An 11,000-nucleotide genomic window follows, 5' to 3' on the forward strand; every position below is an offset into this window, starting at 1 on the left:
AAGCACAGACAAAACAGAGAAACAGTAGAACAACTCCCTCTATGAACCAATTAATTTCAAAAGTTTGTTGACGCCACCTTGATCCATATCAAAGTTCGGGTTAAGACAGATTCAAATACAGATATTTTATTGCATCAGTGACCTGACTGGTTTGGATGAGCAGCAGAAAAACAAACTAAATCAGAATGGATTAGTTTAGGTATTTTTCACCAGCGATGTATTACTAAAGCTCAACCAATAAAGTTGAAGTTAGTGTGAACGACGGTCTCGACGTGGCCGACCCGGGTTCGAATCCGACCTGTAGTCCTTGGCCACATGTCTCTCCCCCTCTCTCATACCCCCCTTCCTGTCAGCCTACTATCGAAAAAAAACGAGCCACTAGTGCCGTAAAAACTCAAAAAAATTCCTTTGAAATGTTTCCATGCATTTGTCTCTTGCCGTAGCAAACTTAAATGGATTTTATGGTAGCAATCTGATAGAAAAGAGAACATAACTGGAAAAACAATAGTACTAATCACAAAAAAGCCTTTATGTTTCTACTTTGTTTTTACACAAATAATCTGATAAGTAAGGCGTGTCTGATCTAGTCAGTATCAACAAAGCTCTTCCAGGCAGGCCTGATGTTTTGCAGACCAAGCTCTAAAACAGAGAGCTAAGGGTTAATGTGCTGGAAAGGTTCACGAGTTCACGACTGTACGGAAACCACGGCAGACCAAACCAGATGAAAGTGCGCATTCAGCTCGGCAAAGAACTCATGCTCTTCCTCAACACTGAAGTCCTCAGACATTTTTCTTTCGTTGTTTCTTTCTTTGCACAGTTAAACAGCACATTTCTTCTTCTACGCTTGCATTATCGGCAGAGCAGACGCTGAATGCGCACTTTCATCTGGTTTGGTCTGCCGCGGTTTCCGTAGCGTCGTGAACTCGCAGGCGCGCGCTTTTAGGAAATCCTATACATTACTGTTTATGCTCTAAAAACATTCTAAATGACTTCGTTTCGAGTAAATTATGGATGCTACCCACTCAGGACACTTGGAATACATTGGACGAGCAGTATGGAGGAATATTGACACGTTTTTTGTGGACTTTTATGGACCTTTCTGCCTCGGGCGCCATAGACCTCCATTATTTGAATGTCAGCAGACAGCAAGAAGCCTCCCAGATCTCCAGATGCATTTGAGATATCAAAAAAGTACTCCAGAGTGTTGTTCAGCATGGGGGTGAGTAGAAAATGAAGGCTAATCATGTTTTGGGTGTACTATTCCTTTAAAATGTGTGTTAATTGATGCTTTCCACTCAGTCTGACTCGGCCATTTTGTAAAGAATGAAGATGACGTGCAAAGCTGGTAGTAATATACCAAAAGGCCTAAAAGGGGAACTGGACAGAGAAGTGGTCAGATACAAACACAAGATGTCCTTATTAGACCTTCAAAGCTAAATACCCTTCCCTTGCCACTTCAACATTATGCATTAATATGCACCAGTGCGTCAGATAATAAAATAAACAGAGCTCCAAGGGTTCAGTATAGCAAAATTAAAAAGGCATAAATATGTTTGAGGGCTACAATACTTAGATGATTTACTAGACTTATACAAAGCAAGTGATTAAAACAAATCATAACAGTCAAATCAGAGATCCTGTGTGATGCAGATGGTGACAGAGAAGCTGTACCTATGTCTATGCACAGGGCTGCCAGGAGGTCTGATAGGTGGGTTATTTGATCCGGGGACAGCAGCAGGTGGACACATCCCACCTTCCCGTCCAATTCCAACTAATAAGCAGGAAGACAGAGCCGTTAATATGAGGGAGGAGCCATTTTCCTGAACGTATCTGTCTTATAGTTTGAGACGGACACCTTTGGCCCAGGCAGCAAGTCGCTCTGCTTGATCTTCACTGTGGTTTCAATGAAACCAGAGCAGCGTCCTATAAGCAGCGGCTGAGAGGGGGGGCAGAGAGTGGTTTTCAATGGTTTGGCTTTGTCCTCTTCCTCATGCTCCTCATCTTCTTCTCCTTCACTAGCTGTGGTGGCATTGAGATGCACCTCCCCAAGAGGACCCTGGGAAATTAAGGAAAACTTTGAGCATTTTAACATTCTAATTAACTTTGCATCTCTACACTATGCTTGAAAAATCCATAACATTTATCAAACCCTATTACTTAAAGGGGAGGCTTCCTTCACCTGCACAACTCCGATGATGTCATACAACAGCTTAACATCGCTGAGCTGGAGGATCTTGTGCAGAAAGGCGGGCGGCTGGTGGATGTCGACAGGCACGGCAGTCTGGGTAGATGGATCTTTCACAGCTTCATCAAAATACTCCAGGCTGGAAACGCACAAACATGGATGTCCTTATAACAATGACACTTTACTATACAGAACATGGGAAGAGACAAAAAAAAAATGGAGAGGGAGGAGTAAAAGCCATTGTTCTAATGGATCTAGGTAACAAGACCTGCAGTGAGAGCAATCAAACTGGCTCACACTGAGGAAATTACAGATTGGTGAACTTATTTAGCAAGAGAGCTTTGGATTAGTACATAAATCACCTGGAGGCTTCAACGTTTTACCAGCCAGGGTTTAGTCCCCGACTTCTCTTTAGATCAGAGGTCTTCAGTTATATATCAGCGGAGTCCAAACTAAAGAGATTTTTCTCCCACACAGGTCACAGATACAGAAACCTATAGTAAACAAACTGAAGAATCTCATTCAAGTCTGTTCTGTTAGCTGCTGCATTCATAGACTAAAAGTGGTTGTACAGTAGTTCATAGTTTAGAAGCATCCAGGTTATTGAATGAGAGGGAGAAGTAGCCAGTTCTGATAACTGAACAATAAATGCACAATCAGCCATCATTAAGCAGCACCAACTCTGGAAAATACACGACTGATCAAGTAGCTAAAAATTAAAAATACATCAACTATGATTAAATAGTATTGTACAACCTGCATGAGCATCCAAATTTTAGTTGCAACAAATATAAATGAGATGAGAGCAGGATGAGTCCATCTAACAGGACAAATATAGGATTGATATAAGGAGGTTAACTTCATCATTAAATACATCACTAAAAACATCCCATCCATGAAGTCCTCCTCTGACTTCTGCATCATCACTGACTATGTGAAGAGGATCATTGTTAGACATACTGTTGAGCTCTAATCATTACAGTCACCAAGTGTTCACAGTAGGGATGTCCCGATCTGGAGATCGGATTGGCCCGATCTTTTCCTATTTTCCACTGATCGGAGATCGGCTACATTACCTCACTAGTTGTGCCGATCTTTGCGGCAACTGCCGTAAAGTACCCACAAGTTACGGTTGATGTTAGTTGCGCAATACAAACCTCTGCAGCGGTTGCAAAGCAAGCATGTCAGAAGTGTGGAAGTATTTTACTGTCGCGAGTGAAGACTGTCCTAAAGCTACTTGCAATGTCTGCAACATGGCAATTTCAAGATGAGGTAGCAGCAGAGCTACATTTAACACCATGAACTTGATTCGTCATTTGAGGACAAAACATGAAAATGTGTATAAAGCGTTTTGTAAAGCTGCAGAAGGAAAGGTTACTAAAGCAAAGCAACAAACACTGGACGTTATGAGGAGAACAATAGAGCAAAGAAGATCCCAGAAAGGTTGGTTGAATTTATTGCTCTTGACAACTTGACTGAATTAAGATATGTGAGTGAGGCATAACTGGAAAGAGCATTGTGGTTATTATAACTAAGTATTCAGGTTTGGTTGTTTAGTTGTCTTTAGGGCTATGTACGTGTTTGTTCATGACTGAAGAATGGTCTTGTTGATTTTGATCATGCTTCAGTGATCATGCTACTTTTAAGTTGCAGTCCTAAAGTTTTGAATTCATTTGATTGAATTCTGTTTACTACTTTTTAAGTTGGATTGAGAGGTTTCAAATTTAATTACTGAATTGTGACTATTTGTCAATCTGTTTACACCACATTTAAGATGAGCAAGGGCATTTTAAATTTGCTCAGTGGTCAGTGCACTTTATTATTGACTTTATGGCAGCCTTTATTAAGCACTTATGGGCTAAAAGTGGATCTTGGATAGCACTTTTTATTTGATAATACTGTAATTCTGGGTAAGATTTTTTAATTCATTGGATTTACAATAATAAAAGTAATCCTTTTTGATCAAATATTAGTCTAATAAAAAGTTAAGCTACTTGCTCAAAATATATTTGAGTTTTATCAATTTCACCACTAAACAGAAAATATCGGATTGGGACTCGAAATCGGGTCAGATTTGAGGTTAAAGATCGGATAAGGATCGGAGGCCTAAAATTTGATCGGGAGATCCCTAGTTCACAGGGGTTTGGGGTTTGTGATATATTTTCATTTTAAAGCACCTATTGATATACTTTTATTAACAAAGGCTCTCAATTATCTTCTTTTTCTGAACTTTGTTTGCAAATCAAATATTCATCTACAATATATATAGGAAAAAAGAAAATAATATATATATATTTTTTTTACTTGGAAGCTCATTTGCCTTTACTTCCTTTCATCGCTGGCAGCCACATAAATGCTGATATAAGAGGTTTGTTTTAGCAGCACTAACAGAAGCAGAAATGTTGACTTTCTTTTCACTTTAAAGGAATAGTACACCCAAAACATGATTAGCCTTCATTTTCTACTCACCCCCATGCTGAACACCACTCTGGAGTACTTTTTTGATATCTCAAATGCATCTGGAGATCTGGGAGGCTTCTTGCTGTCTGCTGACATCCAAATAATGGAGGTCTATGGTGACCGAGACAGAAAGGTCCATAAAAGTCCACAAAAAACGTGTCAATATTCCTCCATACTGCTCTTCCAATGTATTCCAAGTGTCCTGAGTGGGTAGCATCCAGAATTTACTCGAAACGAAGTCATTTAGAATGTTTTTAGAGCATAAACAGTAGTGTATAGGATTTCCTGAAAGCGCGCACATGCGCGATCCCGACGCTACGGAAGCCGGCAGACCAAACCAGATGAAAGTGCGCATTCAGCGTCTGCTCTGCCAATAATGCAAGCGTAGAAGAAGAAATGTGCTGTTTACCTGTGCAAAGAAAGAAACAACGAAAGAAAAATGTCTGAGGACTTCAGTGTTGAGGAAGAGCATGAGTTCTTTGCCGAGCTGAATGCGCTGGTTTGGTCTGCCGGCTTCCGTAGCGTCGTGAGCGCGCATGTGCGCGCTTTCAGGAAATCCTATACACTACTGTTTATGCTCTAAAAACATTCTAAATGACTTCGTTTCGAGTAAATTCTGGATGCTACCCACTCAGGAAACTTGGAATACATTGGACGAGCAGTATGGAGGAATATTGACACGTTTTTTGTGGACTTTTATGGACCTTTCTGTCCCGGTCACCATAGACCTCCATTATTTGAATGTCAGCAGACAGCAAGAAGCCTCCCAGATCTCCAGATGCATTTGAGATATCAAAAAAGTACTCCAGGGTGTTGTTCAGCATGGGGGTGAGTAGAAAATGAAGGCTAATCATGTTTTGGGTGTACTATTCCTTTAAGTAGAAATAAAACTAATTTTGATTATAGAGATTTAAATTCAGCCTCTAACAAAGACTACAGAGTGCATGTGTGAAACTGTGTCAGAGATCCATACATTTTTAAAGGGTTGTCTATATTGATTTTTACATAAACTGCATTATATATAAAAAAAGATAAAATGATGAGACTGATTCATTTTGGTTGGTCATTACATTTTGTCTCTTGTCAGAAATATCTAGAGGGTCAGATTAATGTGGTTAAAAAATTTAAAAATCAAGTTCTTACATTTTATGCCAAATATTTCAGCTCCATATAAAAGGTCACAATAAAGCAAAGCTGTCTGATATAAAGTTATGTACGAGATAAAGATCCTGATGACAATGTTTAACTTTTATATGAATCTATAAAAAGGTGCCGTCGCAGCATGTCATCTGAGCTGCCCAGGTTGGCATATTCTTTCTCTTAATGCAGTGGGTTGAATGATATTTTTTAAAAGTTTTCATATAATCCAGCAATTGTGAACTAAACTAGAAAAAACAAAAAAAATTTAATCTTTATTGTTCATATAAATATATAATATTTTATATAAACAGAGAATGTTGATAAAAAAACACCAACTTACTTTTTGATGTGCACCTCTAAGGCAACACCTGTTTGCAGGTCCGGGGGCTGGTGCTCAATGCGGACGATGGTGTCTGTAAATGTGACTTTGATGCGACGGAGGACTGCAAACACAGTTGTTTCATGTGATGAGAAGATGGAAATGATTACAGTGTTTTGTACTGCATACTTAAAGATGTGATTTATTTTATATTTTAATAATGTATGTTAAAGATACTAATTTCCTTGATCAGACTTTTCAAAGCTTAACAACAACCCATGATGGACGGCAAAACTTAGCAGGGAATGAATGAATTGATGCTGACAAACCCCTCTAAGCTCTGAGAGCTTAGAGGGGTTTAAACACCAGTGTCAGTCCATCACCCAATGATCCGCTCACCTGTCTCAATTGTCTGTGCAAACATCTCAAGGCCCTCCAGTGGTGCAGGTGGCTCCTCGGACGCCTCTGGTGGGTCCTTCAGGCACTCCTTAGCCAGCTGTATGCTGGAGGTCATGCTGGACGACCATCCCTGGGACTCCCAATTCCCACCTGCAGGAAAACACAAAAAGACATGATGTGGCAACAGAAATCCCAATAAGAATATATTTTTTTAACAGTGCTTTGCATAAAAGTGCTCAGCCCGCACAGGCATACAAGAAACAATTCAGAAAAGAAAAAGTGTCCTTTGGACCGCTTACAGTATGCTGTAACACTTAAAGAAAGAGAAAACAACAGCACATATTACACTGAAGTACAACATATTTTGTTTCCAGTCCCATGCTTTAGAAATAAAACTTGCAGATGCAAAGATATTTTCCTCATTGAGCAAAAGCAAAACTCACTTTGCACCTTTGCAAATAAAGTCTTTATCAGGCCATGATAGAATGGACAAAGCATGACAAAATGCAGCTCGTCCTCCATCACCTTTAATTCACATAAAGCCTAAGAGTCTTTCATCTGAAGGCAGTTTATGGCACCTGCTCACCTCCACCACTAAAGCTAACAAGCCAGTTCTCAGCTGAGCACAAAAAGGTATTTGCTTTTTGGACACATTTAAAAGAATGTACAGCTCTGTATATAATGTCTTCATTTATCACCGCTCAAAACATACTGTACCCATCTGCTAAATTTTTTTTCATTTAGTGCCATACACAAAACCAAATAGTTGGATCTGTTAAAATATACATTAAATACTGTTGTTAGTCTTATGTATAAAATTGCCATGATCTCATTAAGATTTAAATAATTAGTCATTGAGCAGAGACACATTTTAAATGCCTTCTCATCACCACACAGGAAGCAAAAAGAGCAGCTATTTGATATGTGAAATATATCTATATGTATCTACTAAGCTACATGATCTACATGGTAATATACACTGAAATGTTTCATTGGTCAGCCCAAACAATATTAATAGGCCAAATCCTATTTTAAATCCACCGCTTCTCAATAAGCTGTCAGCCTAATTTAATAGCAATTTTTTTTCCTGGGATGTTTTCCCATGAGTTAAAAAGTAATGTTTGACAAATGGAAGTGTGAAAATATCTTGATAAGTTAAAGATATTACTCCTCTCTGTCTTTCTGTTTTCTACTTGATTTAAGGAGCCCAATCCAGCTGCTGAAAGACAACGCCACACTAATGCTTTCCTTACAACTAATATGCTGGATCGACAGACAGAGAGGCAGGACTTGCCACTCCTGAGAACATGCTGTAGCCCAGTAGTGTGTTTTACACAAGAGCATCCAATGTGTTGTTCTGTACTTGGTGATGTCAGACCTGGATGATCCCAGTTTAGGCAGATAAAGGTAAAATAAACAAAAAACAGGAACTATTTGATGGATTTAGCCTAGATACTTCCGATAGCCTTATCTATGGCTATCGGTGGGTATTGGGCAGGAGCTGCCAACTAGTATCAAACAGTTCCTACAGCTTGACGCTGCACACTAATGGTCAGCTGGCTGGAGAAAGGGTGCAACATAGTATCCTTATTCAAAAGGTATATGGATTCAGATATATGAGAATATTTTATTAAATAAATAATAAATAAAAAAAACAACAAAGTGGTAGGGAAGCTAAAAGGGCACCAAGCGTCATCATTTTTTTCTGGGATCTCCAATCAACAACTGAACTTGGAAAACTACAATTTAGAAGCAGCCTGAAATCACATAGCAGCTGAATCACTGCTTATATCAATCTGTTATGTATTTCTTCTTCTGACTAACTATAGATTCAATGCAGTCGTTGCACCATAATAGCACCATAATAGTCAGTATATTGTTTTTCTGTTTTAAAAAAATCTCACGCTTTTTTTTCAAAGATAGTTTGAACCCATAGTTTTTCTTTACTTCATGTAAACACAGGGGCAGAGCTAGATGGGGGGCCAGGGGTGGCCATGGCCACCCTTAGCCACTCATTGGCCACCCCTACCATTTATTTCCCTCTAATATAGATGGTAGCAGCAGTAATACTCTCAAGTGGAATATTCAAAACTTTTAATTTTTTGTTGTTAAGTATACACAACAATATACTAACATCAAGTACAGAATTTGTGCTCTTTTCATAACTAGATTTTGTGTTATATGGGGTAAAGAGAAAATGATGTGTCTCTTCAAGTCATCTAGGAGTCTTCAGTGAAATCAAAGATAAATAACAATTTTAATAAAAACTTAATAATCAACTTATTGTAGACACTAGTGCTTGTAAATATTGATTATTGATACAAGTAGGTAAGTAATGAAAATGGAAAAGATTTACGCCCCAGAACTCAAAACTGAGTTTTATCCACTATACATTCTATCTAGAGATTACTACGACGGAGTATTAGGGCCCCACATGAAGAGAAAAAATATTTTTGCCATGACGAGAATAAACTCGACATGTCGACTTTAAAGTCGACATTTCGAGAATAAAGTTGAAATGTCATGTTGAGTTTAATCTCGACGTGTCGACAATAAAGTTGAAATTAGTTCAAGAGAGCCAACCGCTGCACAGGTTACATGCACAGAATCCAGAATCAGACATGCCTTGTGTAGATGATTTGGTCAAATTGTACTTCCTGTGATGATTATACAGTTGCAGCACGTCAAAGACTACCTTCACTCTTAAAACGCAGACTGCAGCTGTGGAGCGCGGTTGCTCTTTTCTCCAAACTTTGGAATGTCGAGATTAAAGTCGCCACGATATATCAACTTTATTCTCGAAATGGCGAGTTTAAAGTCGACAGGGCGAGTTTAAAGTCGACACGTCGAGATTAAACTCAACAAGACATTTCAACTTTATTCTCGAAATGGCGAGTTTAAACTCGACATGTCGACTTTAAAGTCGACATGTCGAGTTTAATCTCGTCATGGCAAAAATATTTTTTCTCTTCATGTGTGGCCCTAATACTCCGTCGTAGATTACGGATGTTTAAATATATGGATGCATTTGTTAGCAAAAGCTGTAGGAAAGTATAGTTTGTCTTTATTTAGAAAATATAGATGTTTTGCTCGTTAATTTTGCTGTTGGAACAGTGTAGATTGACCCTGAGGTTCTGGTGCCTATCCGCTTTGGACCACCCCACAGTGTACATTGTTTATTGCCTGGCCACCCTTATAAAACATCACTGGCTAAGCCTCTGTGTAAACAGAATGTGTGAATGTATTCCACCAATGCCAAACCTTCAGCTCCAGAGGTCCAGTTGGATCTGAGTGAGTAAATCTGCTTTTCAAATGAACTTACTGGTTCTGTATTTGGGTCGACATGTTATTTGAAGACCAGAAACCTCCAGGGTGCAATGATCAGTCAGGAGAGCCTGCCAGGGAATGGTCACCTGTATGCTTCCCACAAAGCCATCCACGATCTCCAGAGGAGCCCCAAGAGACTCCAGGAGCTCATTGACTGCCTGCAAGAAGGTCAAATAGAGAAAAAAATAAGCATGAGTTAAGAAACATGAGAAAGAAATGCATCCTTAGATTGGATAAAGCAGTTCTTAATATGTATATCAAGGGAAGAAGCACGTGTCATATATCCTGAAGGGAGAAAATGAGTGTCTTCCTCGAAGAAAGAGGAGCTAGGCCAAAAACATGACGCTGGAGATTGTTGTTGAACTCAGTGTAGTTGCGAAACAGTCAGGTTCCCACAATAACAGCAGCCGCCCGGTGCTAACTCGCGTGAACTTACCCAAACATCGAGGTTGATATTTTTGATGTCACCGCTGCCGTTGTACAGGTCCAAGCTGAGCTGGTCCAGGCTCAGCCGCTCCTGCAGAAAGTGACCGAGGTAGTGCTGCAGAAGGTACCGACAGGCCCGCTTCTTGATTGAGCCCGACCAGGGGAAAAGCCAGCGAGACATAGGGCCAGAGATAGAAGGGAGAGGGAGCAGAGAGGTGGCGGAGAACGAGTGCGGATACAGTCCTCTGGAAACTGCATAACAAACTGAAACTAAGTGTTCAGGAACAAGGAATGAGCCTGCGCTAGCTACAGGGAGCTAAGGAAGGGGACAAACAGTAAGTCCACTTCTACCCCAGAGCTAAAAAAAACTACCAAATCCGCTGTGTCAGGGCCAGCGAGGCTCCCCCGCTCCGTGAAGAGGACTCAGTCCGACCGAGCGAGGCTCCCTGAGCTCATAGTTCGGTTTGGTTTCTGTCGAATTCCAGCCTGAAGTCTGGTTCCTGCGTCTCTCTTGTCTCGGGGGTTGTTTATTGTTATCGTACGCCAACTGATGGAACGGTAAAGCGTCGCGACGTAGCGCATCACCGTGACGATAACAAAACCCGGAAGAAGGGAGAGGCCATGACAGGCGCCATGTTACTCAGGGCGATTTCTGATTTCCATCAATGTTATAAAAAAGAATGATCAGACTTTCAATATTTAGCTTTCTGGTAGCCAGGTTTTTCCCCATTAACCCTTTAGAGG

General features: G+C 40.0%; 1 protein-coding gene across 1 annotated transcript in view; it reads right to left on the bottom strand.

Moving 5' to 3' along the window:
• atg2a (autophagy related 2A) overlaps positions 1-10,813 on the bottom strand; it is a 41,365-nt gene extending 30,552 nt beyond the window's left edge. Inside the window, exons 1-7 of the mRNA XM_038286535.1 lie at positions 10,267-10,813; positions 9,826-9,988; positions 6,504-6,653; positions 6,126-6,228; positions 2,180-2,324; positions 1,856-2,056; positions 1,672-1,771 (exon numbers count right to left, since the gene is read on the bottom strand). Coding sequence (XP_038142463.1) covers positions 1,672-1,771; positions 1,856-2,056; positions 2,180-2,324; positions 6,126-6,228; positions 6,504-6,653; positions 9,826-9,988; positions 10,267-10,437 — 1,033 coding nt within the window. The 5' untranslated portion in view covers positions 10,438-10,813. The remainder of the gene's footprint in view (positions 1-1,671; positions 1,772-1,855; positions 2,057-2,179; positions 2,325-6,125; positions 6,229-6,503; positions 6,654-9,825; positions 9,989-10,266) is intronic.
• Between the last annotated feature and the right edge of the window lie 187 nt (positions 10,814-11,000).

Source organism: Cyprinodon tularosa, unplaced genomic scaffold (genome assembly GCF_016077235.1).
Source record: "Cyprinodon tularosa strain WSP-4 unplaced genomic scaffold, ASM1607723v1 ctg228, whole genome shotgun sequence".
NCBI lineage: Eukaryota > Metazoa > Chordata > Actinopteri > Cyprinodontiformes > Cyprinodontidae > Cyprinodon > Cyprinodon tularosa.